The sequence below is a fragment of the Pelmatolapia mariae genome, linkage group LG20 (assembly GCF_036321145.2).
Source record: "Pelmatolapia mariae isolate MD_Pm_ZW linkage group LG20, Pm_UMD_F_2, whole genome shotgun sequence".
In the NCBI taxonomy this organism is placed as follows: Eukaryota; Metazoa; Chordata; class Actinopteri; order Cichliformes; family Cichlidae; genus Pelmatolapia; species Pelmatolapia mariae.
Window position 1 is genome coordinate 5,138,597 of NC_086244.1, and position 20,296 is coordinate 5,158,892.

Genomic DNA, 20,296 nt, shown 5'->3' on the forward strand with positions numbered 1-20,296 from the left:
TAATTTGACAGATAATTCGTAATTCAGTTGCTTCAAACAGGGAAGAGAGGTCTAAATCTCTGACTTCATTTAGCAGAGGTGAGCCCTGGCATAAATAAAGTGACCGTATTAGTAACCTCAGTGTGCTTTGTAGTGCAGGGCAACATCAGAGGGTAAACCCCAATGATCAGTCGATCATGTGAACAAGAAGTTGTGAGATGGAAGAACTAATTTTGAACAGTCAGAGAACCTCCATCCGAACCAGGCTCTGGGAGGGGCAGCCATCGGCTGAGATGGGTTGGAGGTGAGAGGAAAGAGAAGAGAGAGGACAAACGACAAACTACAGGAGAGAGGACATGTTGTAATAGTGTATAAACAGCTCATAGCAGCGTAGCTCCTCTCTATCTATGAGCTTTGTAGAAAGAAACGTTTTAAACCTAATCTTAAAAGTAGAGAGAAGCTGGAAAACTGGGAGCTGGTTCCACAGAAGAGGAGCCTGAAAGCTAAAGGCTCTGCCTCCCATTCTACTTTAAATACTCCACAAGTAAGCCTGCAGTCTGAGAGCAAAGTGCTTGGCTAGGATACTAAAAGGTATTTATGATATAACAGCACCTGAGTATTCAAGACCTTGAGGGAAAGGATTTCAAATTAAATTCTGGATTTAACTAAGAGCCAATGAGAAGCCAATATAGGAAAAAGATTCTCAGTTTTTCGCTGCAGATCTGGATTAACTGAAGGCTTTTCGGGGAGCGACCTGCTAACCTGATATTGACATAATACAGAGCAGAGTAGAAAATAAACCAAAACAGATTTAGAGCAGTCTGGGGTCTGACCTCATTTCTGACACTTTAATATGAACACCCCGCACTCGAGCAGGAGACACATGATGGAAAATATGAACCGGTCAATAAAGTCGACAGAAAATGAGAAGTTTTCTTTATTTTGTACTGCGGAACCTCAGACACTGAATATTGATCGTGAATATTGATCCAGTCTGATTTGGTGCAAACAAACAGTTTAACAGAAATAACGAGTTTACGAACAGGCAGACAAACCGAGTGTTATTGCACAGCACACAGAGCTCCTCCGATCTCACCGACAACAAAAGCAATCAGCTGGTTTTTTTAAAGTCTATTGATCTGTTTTCTCTTCGGCTGCTTTAATTCAGAGAAAGGATTTTTTTTTTATATTATGGAACAAAACAAATCAATGAACTCAGTTATTGATCATCCTCACGGATTTATTGCTGCAACATTTCAGCTGGAAAGAAAAAAGGTTGACTTTAACTAAAATTCCTTTTTTTTCCTCTAAAAAATAACAGTTCCTGTTTTCAGACTTTTTTTGTTTTTTAAACTCTGATGTTGATTGTTTCGGTCTGATGGACGGTCATCACGCCGTCAGTCACATTTTGGCAACACTCTCTGGAGGGGGCGTGGCCTCTTGGTGACATCATCACCACTATGACTTGAGAATGAAGTCCTCCTGAGCCAAAATTCTTCCTGTTTTTCTGAAAATGGCTGTCTTCTTCTTTTTGCTTCTTCAACTTCTTCCGCTCGTGATTTTCAAAATAAAAGTGTCAACAGCATGCTGGTGTTTGATCACATTTTTGGGGAATAGAACTGACAACTTGCTGATGACGATGAAGATCACTGTGTGTCTGAAGTAAAAAATACAAATAAAAACATCTTTTGCTTTGCATGTGAGTTTTTGTGTTTTGGCAGTTGTGGGACGCCGTACAAAGCTGGTGAATTTAACAGCGTTTCCCCAGGAAGCACCACTGCTGCTGGTATCCATAGCAATGCACTCAACCGTCCAATCACAGAGAAGGAAGACAGCGAGAAGAAAAGCGAGAAACAGCTGCATACATGAGGTTTTACGCTCAGCTCCAGGGGGGGATCTCCTCTCCAAACTTGGCGCAGTGAGCAGCGTTTTTAGCTTCAAACAGAATCTGAACAACAGAAGAAGAAACGTGATAATCACTGTCAGTGCATATAAACACTGGCTGTGAAAGCCAGGAAATATTTGAAACAAATGGCTTTCCATACTTTAAAAGTTTTAATCCAGTCCACATATCTTTTCAGGTTCTTTATAATTTTGGCTTGTGTTTATAAAGTGACACGAAACAAAACAGCTGGCTACACTTTGCCTGCACAGTAACAAAGTAACTAAGCACAGAATGGAAACAAAGGAAAACTAATGCTGAAGGAACAGAGCAGAGAAATTTCTTTACTGAGCTCGAAACATTCTCAATGATGTACCGTGAAGTTTCACTTTTATGTGCGTCTAGTTTCACGACACAAAGCTTGGCTGTGTGTCTCCAGTAAACCACAATCAGTCTTAATTTAATTATTATTTCCTGGTCATGTTCAGGCCTGTGAACCAGCCTTGGTAACACTTATATGTGCAAATTCAAGATCTATTATTAGTTTTTACATCAGATATATTTGGTTTAATTAAAACCTGTTAAAACCAGGCTTTTGAAACAGACTGCTCAGGGTTGGATTTATGACACTGTGAATTATTGTTGTAGCATGACATTAATATCTCTGAGTAAACGTTACAAAGCATGATAACTTTGTTTACTGTTTGAGGGGTTTATGTGTCCCAACAGGTGTTCAGTTAAATTAACTGTGTATCCAATTCTTGATGTGATTTTAAGGTGTGAAGACTGAACTTGTCCCCTGGTTTTCATTTGTAATGGAGCTGCCGGCTGTGAAGCAGCCAGGTAGTAGCATCACCTGGTTGTGTACGTAGGCCTCACACAGGTAGCACCACGCAGAGAGATCGCAGAAACTGAGAACCAGGGGATGTTCAGACACGACTCCGTGATTCACCATGTGTTCGTTCACATAGCGACCACAGAACACCTGAAATACACAGATGGCAGAGTCAGGTCAGCAGGTGAAACACGTATTGGATGCATGTGATGCACAGGTATGACATGTGACCTGGTAGCAAGTGAGACAGATCCAGTTCTCAGCCTCTGAGCCGCAGTCCTGACACGGCCGGAAGACGTCTATACCCGAGGAGGGGAGGGGCTTAACGGCATCCAGGTGAGGACACCAGGAGAGAGGGTCCACCACATACAGAGTTGACTGCAGAGGGAGACAGAGAGATGGACAGTCAGACACACTCGTCTGGATTTTTAACTTTATTAATGATCACAATTAAATGATGTCTGACTCCATCTGCGTCGGCGCCACACATCAGTTCCAGGGATGTCTGAGGCTTTGACCAACCACACGCTCCCTTGGGCTCTGGCTCTGGCTCCGCCCCGGCTCCGGCTCCAGCCTTATCTACACCTGCGACCGACTCTGGTGTTGCCACGCCAACAGGCTATGAGAAATAAAAGTGAGGAAGTTGCCATGGTCACTTAGAGGGTGGGACATAAAAAAAAATGTTGCTGACTCACCTGACACGGCATACTGTGTGCTGATTCGCTGCACGCAGGTGTACTGTCATCTGACTCCTTCTTCACTTCTTCACAGATTAGCTTCTCTGAGCTCAGGGGGACCTTTGGCCTAGCTCCTCCCACTGGAGAGGATGCAGGGTTCTGATTGGCTGAGGTCTGACCGATGTCCAAACTGGCCAGTCCCTGAGTGAGCTGCTCTAGACTGCTCACCGTCTGATTGGACAAACGAAATGAGGAGCATCTTCAGTTAAAATTTGTCCTTCTTTATCAGGAGTCTCATCTCAGTTTATGGGTGCGTTACCATAGAGTCCTCCGGTCCTGCAGGGGGCACCGACGGTTTGTCGTTGCTGCTCTGCTCTGACTTCCTGCCTTTTCCTTTAGAACTACGTTTCCCACGATGCTTCAGGGTAGGCAGGGCTGCCCGGACAGACTCTGGAACTGAACGACAGAAAGAGACATTCAAATGAAATTAAATGGGTATAAACTGGTACATGAACAGAGTCCATGAACACAGAACCAGGTCCAGGTTCTGGTCTTGGATCTGGTCTCTACTAGAGATGGCACGATACCACTTTTTTATGTCCGATACCGATATCATAAATTTGGATATCTGCTGATACCAATGTGAATCCGATATTGTGTGTTTTTAATCAATAAAACTGTTTTTTTAATATCTTGCTGCATTTTGTATAAGTTCATACTCAAGTTTAAATAAACAACAACACTAAAGCTATTCTGTTATACCTGTGTGTAAAAAATACACTGCACCCAAAATATTTCATAGTTCAGCAACACTGATCAATCTAATAAACCTTACCTAACTTAAAACCCAACTTAAACCTACTCCATCCTCCCTATTCTGGTATTTTAAAGAGTACTTAGCAGAAATATTAAGCAACCTAACTAATAGGGTTGCAAACTCCCAGCAAAAAAAAAATAGGGAACCACCCCCCACCCTCCACCTCATGATGCTTAATCGATGTAATCAACTTTAATTTGATGCAGGGTGAAAAAAAATGCACAGAAATAAATTATTTTTCAAGAATAATTAAATAGATTCAACATCTTTCTTCAACAGAATTGCAGAATTCATAGATGGTACTTTCCCAAAGGAAAAAGTACTATAGCTTACTAGGGTATATTAGACTTAAGAGTTACTATATAGAGTAATGGACTTCTATACATTTTACATCAGATTAAAACTTTGGGTGTAAGATTCAGATAATTATTTATTAAAAGCTAGACATTTTAAATGAGAATAAGAAAGATAAGTATGTCTTTGTGCCCCCTTTTCCCTGTTAATGCCCTATCGGCCCCTCTGGCTAAACTTTGCTAGATCCGCCCCTGCACAGTTACCAGCCGTCAGCTACGTAGAAAAGGATCCTGGTCTAGAAAGTAATATTAAATACATTCTAACAACAGCTTATCAAGCTTAAACGTGCTGCTGTTGTTCAGCCGCTGGTTTCCTCTTTCTGGTGCAAAGTGGGCCAAAAACAAAGAAGAGAGACGGACTCGCGACAGAAAAGCCGATCAGCTGATCATTAAGCAGTTTCATGATTGAAGTAGCAGCAGGAGAGCGAGAGGCAGTCGCTCCATATATCGGTTGTTAAGCTTAACGCGGGAATGCTTTACAAACATTCAGAGATGAACTTACACACTTGCTTTACTTCTCTCTGGGATAACTTCCTCGGAGATGAAATGCTGGTTTGGTAGCGAGGCTACAAATACACACAGCCGCTCTATCACGTGACGCATACTGCTGCAACGTGCTACGGTTATAAGCCGAGTTACGCCATGTCGCAAGTTTTGTGAGGTGCTTTTTTGATATTTAATGGATCGGATTACATTTTTTATTTCTCGCCGATATCCGATCCAGTAATTTAGGTCAGTATCGGACCGATACCGATACGTAATATCGGATCGGTCCATCTCTAGTCTCTACACACACTCCTGTCCAGTAAAAATAAAACTGATCTCTTTAATGACAGTTGTTTTAATTCATTCCATCTCCATCCAGCCAGGTTTTTTCTGACTTTCTTCTTCTCATGGCTGTGAGAAAAGCCAATCAAAACAAAGCTGGCTTAAAGGGAGAAAGCCAGATTTCTGATAGAGGATAAACTGAGAGGCCCAGTAAACGATAAATAAAGATTATTTCTAACTGCAAATCATGCAGAGCTGCTTTAGTAGAGTCAACAATAGAACCCGGAGCTGGAGATGAGCAGAACAAGTTCTGTTTAAATCTGATGAATGAGATTCTGGACTCACCGTCAATCCTCAGGGACCTCCAGTAGGGGACGTGGTATCGGATGACCTCGTTTATTGTTGCCACAGCACTGTGGTGAGGAGGAGGGAGAGGCGTCACCAAGGCAGGAGGGGGGTCTCCTAGCAACATGCTGGTGCACATCGCCATGGAGTCAGAGATGGATGACAAATTGTAACCTCCCTGAGGAGAAAGAGACGCATCAGTTCACTCAAGTGTTCTTCACTTAATCCATGTTCACTTTCATTTCACCATCCCAGCTCACCTCCAGTATGACCAGGACCCGCCCCCCAGCCAGTGACATCAGCATGTGTGTGAGGTGGGCGTATCCTTCTGGAGTCACATTGTAGCCGCCCAACGGATCCCCCCGGGCTGCGTCGAACCCGGCTGACACCAGAACCAGACTGGGGTTAAACTACAGAGAGAAGACAAATTTGTGGAAGACTTAAAGGCTAATCAACCAATCAAAGCACAGTTTAAACACCTAACCAGAGGACTCAGTCACATCTAACCAACCAATCAGAGGACTCGTTAAGGGCAAACTTACCAGCAGAGAATCCATATCAAACCAGAAAATGTTGACATGTTTGCTTGAAAAGTGATTGATTATCAATCAGATTATGATCACTCTTCTCCTGACTAACTGATCAATTTCTGCTGCTCAGTGTGTGCCATAAATGTTACCTCAGTGGCGATAGGCATGACGACACGGTGAAAAGCTGCAAGATAGTCCGAGTCACCCATCCTTCCTCCGCTCCATGCCACATTGACATTAAAACCCGCCCCCTTGGCCACGCCCACCTTGTCGGGGGCAGCGTCCTCTGAAGATGGAAAGAATGCGCCGTTGTCGTAGCGGTGGAGGGAGATGTAGAGGACACTGCAGACACAAAGTCCAGTTTAGCTCGTTTTCGTCACTGCAGGTAAAAACTGTTATTAAGCTCCTCCTCCTCCTCCTCACCTGTCATCGTCCTCGAACATGTGCTGCGTGCCGTTGCCGTGGTGAACATCCCAGTCTAAGATGAGGATTCGTATCAAGGGATCATGAGAGGCTTTCTTGGCATAGCGAGCAGCGAGAGCTGCCGTGTTGAATAAACAGAAGCCACAGGGATAGTCTCTCTCAGCGTGATGACCAGGAGGACGGACAATGGCCACGGCGTTAGTCACCTGCAGAGGAAACGGACCAATCAGCTGACCTTAGCCTGTCAGTAGTATATAATATGTATTATACACACATCACATTTAGTTAGTGTTGTGAACAGAGGACATTTTTAAGGATGGACTGTCAGAAGCTAAACGTTCAAAAATAGTGCACCAAAGAGCTGGAAGGCTTTATACTGGTCAGTTATTCCCATTTAAGAGATTGTAACTCGTGTTTTTGTTACTACGTTTGCAGATGTCAGTTATTAGTAAGATGCTAAGAAGCTTTGTGACAGAGCAGAGCCACTCACGTCGTACCTGCCCACACAGGATCTGGTCCAAGGCGTTGAGGCAGCTTCCAGCCGCCAGCTGTGCACACTGGAAGCTCTGCTGGTTGAGGTAAATGGAGACGAACTCGTCGCCCAGTTTGTGCAGCTCTCTGGGCTTCATTGCCGCCGTGGCTTTCATCTGCTCGACGTGCTGCATGCTGGACACACATATTCGTGCTGAGGACCAGGAGGTGAGGTAAAGCTGCTCACACACAGCACTCTGCAGCCTCATACCTGTGACACAAGGACAGCTCCTCCTCTGTCGCCAAGCGAACTGGTATCCGCTGGCAGCGATCAACCAATCCCAGTTGCTGATGTTTGGAGAAGATCTTAAAGATTCGCTGAGGCTGCTCTGGGTGATGTCTGCAGTGGAGTTACATCAGCGGGATTATTACAGAATCGCAGCTTCCTGTATTCAGGTCGAACAGAGTCGAGGTAGCTCACCTGTCCCACAGGTTCAAATGCTCCATCATCCTCTCATCATAAACCAGACCTGTTGTCGTGGCAACAGAGGGGGCAAGGTTGGGCTTCATTGTATTTTTCTGATTGGTCGATGTACTGATGGCACGTCCCTCAGCCGACGGGCTGCCTTCTGCACGGAAAGGAGGAAGAGGGAAGTTTGATGAAGAGAAGTGAAAAGGGGATTCTAGTTCCTGCAGGTTCCCTCTGCACATCCGTCTGGAGGGTTTAAACCTGCGTTAGTTCGAACTTAAGAATTACACTCATCATCATCTTTATAGGTCAAAGCTGTGTTTGATATGGTGGCAAGGGAAAAAAGTTTTCTCACTCATGCAAAACAATCTATAAACTATTTTTATTGTTGTCTTAGATGCGAAAGAAGAAAATATATCCACCTAATAATATTATGAATCACCACAGATGATGACTGGTTCCATTCTGCTAATTTGGCCTTTAACTCAGAAATCGATGGAGGTTAATCTGACTGCGGTTTTAGAATTTCAGATCAGTTGAATTTTATTTATATAGTGCCAAATCAACAACAACAGCCGCCTCAAGGCGCTTCATGCTAATGTTACTTTTAAGAGCTTGTGTCTGTTGATGTGGAGCTACCTGTCCTAACATTATGATTACAGAGTGTGTGTGTTGGTGTGGTTGAGGGTTACCCAGCACTTGCAGAGAGGCCCAGTGTGGATACAGAGCTGAGATGGTCTGAGAGATGGACTGCAGAGCACTGAAAGACACGCAGGGTCTGAATGAAACAGGCTGAGAGTCCTCCGCGTGCAGATGATGCAGAATAAAAGGAAAAACACAACAGGTGACACAGCCTTTGTAATCTGCTGGATGTCAGGTGAGGTGTTACCTGTCAGACGGAGCAGTGGGGTTAGTTAGAGGAGGACATGCTCCACCCAGCAGAGCTCGAATGCAGGCTGCAGCACTCTCAGCTGACGACTCATAGTTATAACCTCCCTACAGACAAACAAAAAAAGAACAAAAACAAAATGAACAAACAGGTAGAAGCCAAACTCGTTTAAACTCTGATATCCTGGAACATAATTTCATTGCATCTCTACTTGGAGAAAGAGGGTACATGACACACACACGTATATTTAACATGAGTGTAAAGTGATTTCAGGGTCAGGATGAATCAGATGTCAGCGTGTAGGAGGACGTTTTACCTCGAGAGCAAGAACAAGTCGACCTTCTGCCAAACTCATCAACATGTGAGTCAGAACCTGGAAACACTGAGGACTCACACACATCTCACCCTGAACACACACACACACACACACAGTGAAACAACTGACGCATTTGATGAAAAAAAAAAAAAAACTGATCTCGGGTCTGTGGGTGTTTTACCTTCGGATCTCCAACTGCAGCATCGAATCCAGCAGAGACCAGAACCAGCTGAGGCTGAAACTGAAAACACACACACCGATCGATACATGACGTCATCAATATCAAATTTTTCAAAATGTGTGTATGAGTGTGTGTGTGTTACCTCGTAGGCGACGGGCAGCAGCACTTGTTGAAAAGCAGCGATGTAATCAGCGTCGGTCATCCCCGTCTGACAAACACATCAGAACACAAGTAAGACTTGTTCAATAACACTAAAACCTGACTAGGTCACGAAATGCACATCAATACAGACGGTACTGTAAAATGAAACAATGGGGGTAGTTTGGAGACCATGACACAGGCAGAGCTGGAGGTGTTGAGATTTTCACCGGGAGCAACCAGAATGGACGATTAGAAATGAGCACATCACAGGACAGCTCAGATAACATTAGAGGCTGAGGTGGTTTGGACATGTGCAGAGAAGTAACAGTGGATGTATTGGACAAATGATGTTGAAGATGCAGCTGTCAGGCAGGTCACTGAGAGGATTCATGGATGTAGTGAAAGAGACCATGCAGAGTTCTTCAGGGAGTAAAAGCTGTGCAGGCCCGAGGCAGCGAAGCAGCTTTAAAACATCCACCCCACCTTGCTTCACAGCTAAGGTGAGTTTTGGTGAATTTTTGCATGTTTTTCAGGGTTTGAACTGCTTGTTCTGCTTTACTGTTGCCTGCTCTGGGTAAGAGGCTGTCAGCTGGAGGATTTGGAAGAACTCACCTGGTTCCAGGGCAGGTTGATGTTTCTTCCTTCAGCTGGTCCGCTGCCAACAAAATGGCTGTCGGATTCTGGCAGGTGAGGCCAGAAAGAGCCCTGCTCATACCTGTGGACGCTGAAGTACAGAACACTACAACACACACACACACACACACACACACACACACACACACACACACACACACACACACACACACAGATAAAGTTTAGACAGGAACCAGCTACAGCTTTACCTAGAGCTGGGCGATAGAACGATAACGATATGTATTGCGAAATAACTTTTTCTCGATAGAAAAAATAAACTATTGCGATAGACCTTGCTCTCTTAAAAAAAAAGAAAAGAACAGCCAATCCAAATTAAGTAGCGCAGAGCCGAACCAATCACAGCCGCAGCGTCATGTCACGTGACTTGTTACGTACAGCACAAGTGCCAAGCCGCACATGTGCAGTTGTTTTGGAAGCAGCCAGCCGGGCTGCCCAGGTAATGGAGGAAATGAGTGTGCTGACTAGAGAAAAATCAACCGAGAGCGTGAGCGAAGGTTACCGAAGAGAAAAGAGATGATGGTTCCAATGCCGGAGAGATTGTCGAACGGAAGGGCCATAGAAGTTCCGTAGTGTGAAGGTATTTCGTAGTGATGTGTCGGTCGTGAACGAAATGGCTCTTAGAGCCGGACTTTTGACGTGAACGACGCGAGCCGGCTCCTTGACACGAGCCGTGGGGTTTTTTTCTTTCTTTCTCTCACCCTCTCTCGCACTTTTTTCCGCTTCACTCCGCACGCGAGCCTTGTGCTTTGCGCTGGGAAGAGGGGGGAGGGGCGCTAGTTACACTCGCAGTAGCACAGGAACAGAGCGGGAGGGAGAGAGAGAGAAAGAGAGCCAGGGACAACAACGTCACATTAGAAAGGTATAGTAATCATCCACAACTATTTTCAGTTGCAGATGATAAATGATTCAGAAAGTTCAGAAAGCTATACAACAAGGAGAGATTGAAAATTTCCTTTTAGTTCTCAGTTTATTTGATATTGACAAAAGTTAGTCAATTTTGTCTGTTCTTCTGTAAAACAAACTAAGATTTATTTTTAGAATTAATATTTTGTTTCTAAGTGGAATTGACAATTTAGTAGTCTGTTTTGTTTGTTCTATTTTGAAACTTAAACGCTTTAGCGGCTGCCTTTTGTGTAGTTTGCAATATTTGCCTTTATTTATCTGAAAAAGTCTCATGTTCCTTAAGTACATCTACCCTGTTGAACTTATTGTGGGAAATAAATAGTAAAATCAAGACAAGCTGCTGATTATTTCACATTTTACTTGTGAGCAACGGCACATTTAAATCTTACAAATATAGTTATTTGGCTTATATCGTGATATATATCGTTATCGCCTGAAATGAAAAAAACATATCGTGATATGAAAAAATCTTATATCGCCCAGCTCTAGCTTTACCCAAACCTAATCAAAGGCATTAGACATGATGGATGAAGCTCTGAGCAGAAGCAGCTGAGCAGGTTCAACATCTAAATCAGATTCTTCTGGAAGCTCAAATATTGGAGAGATTACGCACAGCTGAGCAAAAACATGACCTCACCTGCTGATACGCTGCACTCCTTTGAGTCCATGAGCGTGCACTATTTTTATAAAGCTATGCAGACTAATGATCCTCTTTTATAAATCCTTTTCATCATAGACTTTTTTTCACATGTACAGGCCTGATTTCAACTACCACCTTTTATCAACAAATAGATCTAACTCTCTCCAAATTGCCCCTCGAGTTATTAGGCAACCAACAGTAAAGAAGAAGCGCAACCTTACAGGCTGGAAAGATGAAGGGTAAAACTAAACCTTCAGATGGATCTTTAAAAGCTGCTTTTGTACAAATCGCTGCCTGCTCTGTCTGCCTGTCAGCAGATTCACATGTTAATAAGATCTGATCTTGGATCAGAGGAGAAGGAGCAGTACCTGGGATCCTCCTGGAACCGGTACTGGATGCCCTGCCCGTGATGTACATCCCAGTCCACTATCAGCACCCTGACACACACACACACACGCACACACACACACACACACACACACACACACACACACACACAGAAACAAAATGTGAACACTGGGATTTTCAGAGTAAAGCTTGAAGCTAGGTTTATTTCATTCTCATTAAACCCCCTCCTGGGGTAAAAGAGAAATTATACAAACAAACCAACAAAGCAGAGTGTTTTTTAATACACATAATCATTATAATAAAAAATAAAAATACATAAATAAAATATCCATCAACAAATCACCCATGTCCAAATACAGATACGATTTCTTTACCAAGTTTTGCAAGTTTACGCAGTATAACAATATCCTTAGTAATAAACAACTTTGCCATCTTATAGACATTTGGGCTCAACCTAAAATACACAAGCAGATGTTTTTGTCTTTGCAACTAAAAATGACGACATTCAAATAAATAATTATACTCGTCTCTGAGTTTTCCCAAGCTACAAAGTTCACATAAACGTTTAATATATTTGACTCCATCAGATCTGCCCGTTACTACGACTAAAACCACATGTAAACCTTGCTAAATAACACCAAACAGAATAATCTAAACGACAAAAATAATTTTCCAGTTGGAATTCTCACTTAAATATTCTGTAATTAATATAAAGACAGATATCCTCATCTCAGTTACTGCTTTTATATACCTGTCATTCAATATTTTATGTTCCCATAAATTAGAAAATCCTCTATAATCAAATATTTGCTTTAACTTCAATATCCACCGCGACTTTAAAAAGGCCTTTATCATATAGATTTTTCAAAAAACTAAACACGAGAAATGATCATTTATTCCTATTTCCGCTCAATAATCTACACCAGCAGCCAACCATCCTACATTTAATCTTTATTCAATTTAAATCCACCCAAATCTCCATATAAAACACAATTTGCTGCATTTTTATTCAACTTAAAAAGCTGCTTTAAAAATTTAACATGTAACGCCCCACACCTCTGACCCATAGGGCAATACAGGTGAGACCAACTGTTCACACAACTGTAACTGAGTTTCAACAGATAATCCTAGATCTCTAGCTTTAGTTAAAAACTACAGAGAGCTTTCCAAGCCTGCCGCTTTTGTTTTTTAATAGCTATTGTCAAGTGTTTTGATGCACACTCAATCATCCAGGTAAGTAAATCCTTCACTTGGATGAGTGATAAAACGCTTCTCCCACTGAAAACGCTACGTCCAGATGAACAGAATCAACTTTTCAGGCTTTTTTAAAGTGTTAGACCAAAATAAACATAATCGTTCACTCTTCGTAATACAGAATTTCCAAATTAGAAGTCACGTAACTTTCTTCCTTTACCTCTTGGAAAAATTCCTATTTTAGCTCTGTTTCCGATTCTGACAATATTCCAGTGTCATCTGCATACAGAAGGACAAAAAGTCTTAAACAGACCTCAACAGAAATGATAGTCCATTATAATATCTTTGTATACTCAAAATAATTTAAAAAGACTGCAAAGAGCAAATGTTGACCCTGTCGAACCCCTATATTACAATCAAACAATTTAGAATACAGATTTTGAGCCATCACACGTGATTCAGCATTTTGGTATAAATTATGCACAACTGTAAAAATTTCTTCTATATATAACTGCAGCAATTAAGTTTTGCTATAATAGGCTTCTTTCAACCAAATCAAAAGCTTTTTTGTAATCAATAAAACTCAATATGGTCATTTCTAATAATGCAGATATAAATTAATTACATTATGTAAAACAAATATATGATCAATTATTCTGTAACTTGCCCTACAGTCAGCGTGTTCATCTCCCAGAAAGCCCACTGCAGTTAAATAAGAAGTCAACGCTCATTAATTATTGACGTAAACAATTTTCCAGTACAATTAAATACAATTGTCTGTACTGGTGTTAACACATTTACCCATATACAAAGGATGTATTCCAGCTTCTTCAAACAGGCCAAAGACCTACTTTATGGTCCTGAAAACTGGGTAATAATGGACCAAAGGCAACAATATGTAATCACATCCTGAAATAAATTAATCTGCATGACAATAAGTGCCAACGTCATCAGTGAAACAACTTTAATCACTGATTTACAACATGAATTTTATTATTTAGCTTGTTTTCCTACAAGTCTTAAACATAATGTAAGAAAATTTAACATCTGCATCAAACCCGTAGGAACAACAAGACCTTTTAAGTCCTTATTTTGTTTGATTTCAGGCTTTCAATGACCCACGGGGAGCTCGGAAAGAGGAGCTCCACCATCTGATGATGGTTTAGCTTTTTATAATTGATCTGCACTTTTAAAGAAAGTCTTTGCTACACCAAAACTCCAAAAGACCTGAGATGTTAAGACACAAAGCTACACACTAGCTCCCCAGATTGTCACACGTATACACAATGAAGGAAGACGAGTGTGTGTTACACACCTGCTGATGGCGTGCCTGATCTGAGCGTATCGAGCTGCGATCGCCACGTTGTTGAAGATAGAGTAACCGTTGCACTTGTTGGCCTGAGCGTGATGACCTGGAGGTCTGAAAGAAGCGAGAGACACGATATCGATCTGTTATTTCAGCGCTGTGTTCAGGTGTACAAAGGAAAACGCGGAGCTGCCTTGAGCAGGACGATCTGCTTCTCTTACCTGATGATGGCGAATCCGTTCTTGAGTTCAGAGGTCATGACCCGATCGACCAGCTGAAGCACTGCACCCACAGCTGTCACAGACACCTGGAAGGACTCCTGAAACACAAAAGATATTTAGTGCAAAACACAACTAACAACATCAAGCTGTCCAGTTATCGATCATAAAGAACAAAATGAGCTTATTAAGAATTAACAAGATGTGTGTGCGTGTTCTTACTGGATGGAGGTAAATGGAATCATATTTGTTGGACAGAGTTTGGAGTTCAGCCAGTGTCATTGTCTGAGTCGACTTTATCAGGTCCACATAGTGTTTCCTGCAGCAGCACACACACGGCAGATTTTATGCGTGAACACATTAAAACATAAACAGAAGACGCTTTAACAGCGATCAGCAGACTCACATGTGAGCCAGCAGCAGCTCTTCCTCTGTAGCTTCTCTGGGCTAAAAAACAAAAACACACGTCAGGATTAGTTATCTATAAAACTCGATGAGGATGTAAGAGTAAGACTTTTATTAATATTCATCTCTGAGGAGCTCTTATTTAGCCTAACCTCAACTCTGATACAGAGAGGCAGCAGATCTTGTCTCTCCAGCTCCTCCATGATGGCTGTCACTCTGTCCGGACTCTCTGGATGTCTGAAAACAAAGTATTTCAAAGATAGATCAACAAAGACTTTATTAATCCCACACTGGGGAAATTCATTTGTTACAATAGCACAAAAAGAAAATTGAATTATATTAATAATTATATATATTATATCGGATATATTAAAAAACTACAGACATAGAAGAATAAATAAGAAAACTTTTAGAATCACCTGCACTGATAGTTAAGCTAAGCTATTTATTTCTCAGGATATAGTTATATTGTTACAGTTACAGTTATTTGATATTATATTTTGCACTATCCTACTGTATATTACTGTATATTACTGTATTCTATTGTACATATTGTATATCTTATTCCTCTGCTCCTCTGTCTCTCTTGCTGCATTGAGCATGTGTATGACAAAAGAATTTCCCTCGGGATAAATAAAGTTCTTCTTATCTTATCTCATCTTAAAAATGATGTACACATAAGCCAAAACTCTTAATAATTCAAAATGGATTAAATACTACACAAGAGTAATTTGTACTATCTACAAATGGTACTATATACAGAAGACACATGCAAAGCTACTCTGGGAGAGTCCAAGAATAACATTGTATAGCTAGAAATGAGCAGACAGACTCCCCTGTAGCATTAGCTCCATATGAACTAAAACAGAGGAGCTGTAACAGCTGATCTCCTTCTTCTATGATGCAAATTTGATTAAAAAATGTGCAAATAAGCAGAACAGGAGCCCGCTTTGCATGAATTAAAAGTTAACCACAGTCTTTAGAGGAGAAGTAAGAGGTGAAAAAAATGAAACTAACAAACAGGCTCATATTTAATTTAAATGATAAATTTTGCCCTGAAGGAAATCGCTGAGCTGCTGAATGATGGAGACCGTCTGTGAATCTGAAAAAACATCCAGCTCTTAAATATTCATCATGGATTAGTTTCTGCATTATTCACTCCATTAATCAACTCGCTGTTTAGAAAACATGAGTTCCTGAGGGTGCCAAACAGAGACACAAGTCAGTGAAACTGGGACACAGGGCAAAGAAAAGGAAGCTCAGGTAATCAGTTATGAGCAAAGATGCTGATTAACTTTCTGATGAGGTCAGACTACAGCAGAAATCACAATTATTACTTATTAAACTTAAGTCACTTATTGACAGCTTCAGTTTCAACAGTGTATCTGTAAACATGAACTAATATTTCACTGAAAAGAAAAGAAAACAAAACAAAACAAAAACAACAAAAATTGAAGTGAACGTGCTGAAGCCTGGTGTGGACTGAATTTTGAAAGGAACCGAAACAAAATATAAAACAATAATCATTTAAACTCAATTATTGTCTTTTACTGATCAATGTTAGTCAAAAATGTAACTGTAATTAAAATCTGATTTAACTGCACAGCCCCGACTGAGGTGCTGCTTACCTCGGGTCCCACTCGTTCTTATGGTGGGTGAAGATCTCCGAGTAAACGAGACCCGTTCCACTGGCTGCCGATCTGCTGGACAGATCCTACACACACACACACACACACACAGAAAAAATAAACAAATAAAACTTCATTTTTGATAAAATATGATAATTTGCTGTGTTTCAGGATGCAAAAGTGCCAGTATCAGGTATACCTCTAGCTTATGACTTGCAGAGACAGTCCTATTCACCCCCACCTATTACCACATGACAGTCTCACAGCAGGTCACACCAAACAAACAGTTTGCCTCTCACAGTTTCTGATGGAACCAGAGCAGACCCAGGACATGAGTCTCTCAGCTTGGCTGGGAACGCCGTTGTGTCTCCTCATAAGAGCTTCTGGAGGCTTATATTATTTCATTACTTATCTCTACTTTATTATGGATGTCCATCTTTAAAACCTTGAAACACCTTCACAGGTGTAACTGACACTGGTGGAAAGGTCAGAGATGGTCTGAGGTCCAGCACAGACATCTCACCTCTGTTCCAAACACTCTGCAGGACCTGAGTTGCATGTTAACCTTTTCAAATATTAAACAGAGTGCAAAGTCTCACCAGTGTCTTCAATTTGCCACTCAGCTCCTCTTCTCGCTCCTCTCTGGTCCTCTCCATCCTTCCTCTCCTCTTCAGCTCCTGCAGGCTGTTTCCTCCTTTGTTCTCCTGTGTTCCCTCACTGCTGCCGACCTGCAAACATAAACAGGAGCAGCTGAAGCCCACCTCTCTGCTGCGACTGAAGCAAATTGATACGCTGTAGGGTTAAAGCACAAGTGCTCCAACGTGACGCAAAGAAACAGAAGAAGAAGAGTTCAAATAACTAAAAGAGGAAAAGCTGAAGAAAAGGAAAAGAAAAGGGTGGGCTGTTTCTTCCTGGTGTTACGAAAGCAGACTGATAACAGATCCAAACATTCAAGTGTTCACATGAAAGTGAGCGCAGAATCGAAGGAGAGGCACGACAATCTGAGATAAAAGTTCACCTCAGGTAAATGAATGATTGCCTCGCCCACTTTTACTCGTCAATAATTCATACTCAGCTAAAGCCAACCTGTAAACTTTAACGCATGCAGCATAAATAGTAACACTGACAAAAACAAGTTAAATCTGGAGCACGTCACCTCGAGCGTATCACTTTAATCCTAAAGAGGACCTATACTACTCATTTCTAGCTCCATATGGAGGAAGGAGGGTTGCATGTCTAATCTACTGACTGAAGTAACTGTGACAATATTATACTTTCTCTTCATTTTAGCATTATTGAAACAAATAAAATGTGTTTTATGAGGAGTGACAGATGAGGATTGTCTCAATAAATGCAATTTTGTTCATACATTTTTTTAAAAATCCTTTCTGCATTAAAATGACTGAAAATCAGTCACTGACCTGAGAACATTTTATAATATCTGCCACAGACAAAGAAAACAGTATAGGTGTTAAACATAAATAGATTCAAACTCAGTCATTTAAGTCACTAAAATAACCCAGTCGAGTTAAAGCTTCAACTAACAAACCTAAACACTTTTAATACGACCCCCGATCTACATACTGAAGGCCATATTGATTAAACTATAAAGTTAATCAAGATATATTGAGTGTGTTTACTTTGTTGTAGATTTCTTTTTTTATATATATTTTTTGGCCTTTTTCTGGCTTTATTGGGCAGATACAGTGAAGCCTGAGAGGAAAGCAGAGGGAAAGAGAGAGGGGGAGACGTGCTGCAAAGAGCGGGTTGGATTCGAACCCGGGCCGGCCGCTCTCAGACATGCGGCACACGGTATGTTTTTTAAATTGATCACTTTTTGCTAACTAGGAATCCGCAAAGAGTGACTGCAGAGTAAATGACTGATCTAATATTAAAAATCAATACTGGCAGCAACCAGTGCAACCCCTCAGCCTCCTAGTAGATGCACCTATGGCATCAATTTCAAAATCCTATGTCGCCTTGTTTTCAAGTTATCGCGTTCACAGGATTTTCAGTAAACTGGACCTCTGACCTTGACCATGTGGTCGAGGTCACTGAGATTCAAACTTGTCTGACATTTTTAGTAGACAAAATGTCAGACAAGTTTATTTAACTTTTAAGCAAAGGTTAAAATATCAATACTACAGTCTAAATATCAGGAGAGCAAATCAATATGCTTTCAGATGTGTGGCTACATGTTGGTGACCTTTTCCTGGATTCTGGCTCCACTGACAGGTGAGTCATGACATTTGAAGCTCCTTCGTTCTCGAGTTATCGCATTCACAAACTTGAGTATCCACTTTGTGCGTCCACCTGGCAGGGTGACGACAACACCCCGTCAGCCTTTTATGGCTGAGCGGCAAAAAGGTTTAAAAGGAGGTGAAGGTTAAAACCAGGTGTATCCCTGTGTCGGGTGACTGACCTGAGGGGACAGACGAGGAGATCTTCTAACTGGCTTCGGTCCATGTCCTGGAGGATCTGACCCCGACTGCATCACTGAGCCACTCAGATCCACCTGAACCAAAAATAACAAAGACACATGAAGAAGAACCTTCACACCTGCGAGCCAGAACAAGCCTCGTTACAGAGGAGTCACGACTGTGTAATGTGTCAATGAGAATCCAAACTAATTAAACCCTTTAATTAACCTCAAATAGCACAGAGACAAGTATGCTGAAACTGAGAAGATTTTTTGTTTACTTAAATCTCTCTGCTCACTTTGAATTTGAGACTGAAGAGTTTCATCACCTTTTTTTTTCTTTAACTACACTCTGTAAACATCTTGGAATTCAGGAGGCCAGTTGCAGAAGTTTTTAAAAAAAATGTTTCCCAGAGCTGGTCCCTGATCTAATCCCACTCCCACCTTGAACCCATCACTGTCACGCCACCCTCACATGCTTCCCCACTACTCCTGACTTCCTCATGCAGTTGCACAGTTCTTCTCTGGGTACCATATAATAACCTTTCTCTAGATCCATGAAGACACGGTGAGGCTCCTTCTGGTTTTCTCTATACTTCTCTATCAACACTCTCAAAGCAAACATCAAATCTGTCGAGCTCTTTCTCAGAATGATCCATACTGCTGCTCCTTATCCTAACTTCAACAGCTCTTTCCCATATCTTTATTCTCACACTCGCCCACTTTGTCTCTCTGTAGTTACTCAGCTCTGCACATCACCCTTGCTCTAGAAAATCTGTATCAGTACACTTCTTCTCCACGTGTGATTGTGTTATAAGGAAGACATTCTTTGAAAAAGAACCCCACCAGTCTGCGCAGTGGTATCTTCTGGTTTCAAAGTAGCTTTTTTTCTTCCTACTTTCGCCAAGTCCTGGTCAATGCCATTCATTGGGTTTCTCTCTGTTATTATTGTTCACTTTAAAAAAAAGAGTGCCCTGAAAATGACTACCACCGTAAGTTATGGATCTGTATATAGTTGAACTGAACTATGTTTATTGTTTTTCATATTTCTTCAGCATTATTTTATATATTATTTAATTATTTTATATATTTTTAGAGATTTCAACATCTGTTACATCTTCAGCTCAGTTTCAGATTGATGCATAAATGCTTTTTCTAAGATCATGATCGTGGCCAACACCACGACCGGGACCGGGGTCATCCTCTCTCGGTGTGAATAGTGAAGCAGCAGAAACTGTTAGCCTCCTGCTAGCTTGTTCTTAGTATGAAACACCCAGAGTGAGCGGATAAACTGGGACTCACAGTCAGCCGAAAACATCCACACCCTGAAACCGGGTCAAAATCCGTCTGAAGACCCGCTGCAGCCTCCGGAACCGGGACGACCAGGAAGTGTACTGGTTGTTTCCGAGCCGCTGAGCGCCAACCGTACACCGCTACCGTCTGAGGCGTATGACGTCACCGAGCAGCGTAGCCAGGGGTGTGGCGCGCGCCGGGACTGTTTTTTT

The 20,296-nt window shown here is 41.7% G+C and overlaps 1 protein-coding gene across 1 annotated transcript; it reads right to left on the reverse strand.

Moving 5' to 3' along the window:
* Window positions 1-892: 892 nt before the first annotated feature.
* On the reverse strand, window positions 893-20,224 carry hdac6 (histone deacetylase 6). Its single transcript, XM_063464351.1, has 29 exons — window positions 20,094-20,224; window positions 18,795-18,887; window positions 16,972-17,100; window positions 16,373-16,458; window positions 14,897-14,981; window positions 14,746-14,786; window positions 14,562-14,658; window positions 14,343-14,440; window positions 14,131-14,235; window positions 11,642-11,710; window positions 9,689-9,815; window positions 9,078-9,143; window positions 8,936-8,995; window positions 8,755-8,844; window positions 8,439-8,545; window positions 8,242-8,309; window positions 7,562-7,709; window positions 7,352-7,480; window positions 7,107-7,275; window positions 6,610-6,815; window positions 6,336-6,528; window positions 5,917-6,066; window positions 5,657-5,834; window positions 3,693-3,829; window positions 3,392-3,604; window positions 3,163-3,315; window positions 2,928-3,074; window positions 2,718-2,846; window positions 893-1,927 (listed from the first exon to the last, which is right to left on the reverse strand). Exons 2-29 carry the CDS (start codon window positions 18,864-18,866, stop codon window positions 1,859-1,861), a joined length of 3,321 nt encoding a protein of 1,106 aa, XP_063320421.1. The 5' UTR covers window positions 18,867-18,887; window positions 20,094-20,224; the 3' UTR covers window positions 893-1,858.
* Between the last annotated feature and the right edge of the window lie 72 nt (window positions 20,225-20,296).

Coding starts and splice junctions, on each gene's coding strand:
- hdac6 (XM_063464351.1), bottom strand. CDS start 18,866: ATGCAGTCGGGGTCAGATCCTCCAGGACATGGACCGAAGCCAGTTAGA. Junction 17,101..18,794: donor CTCCTCGTCTGTCCCCTCAG/GTCAGTCACCCG, acceptor TTATGTTTGCAG/GTCGGCAGCAGTGAGGGAAC. Junction 6,067..6,335: donor TCATGCCTATCGCCACTGAG/GTAACATTTATG, acceptor TTCTCTCTGTAG/TTTAACCCCAGTCTGGTTCT.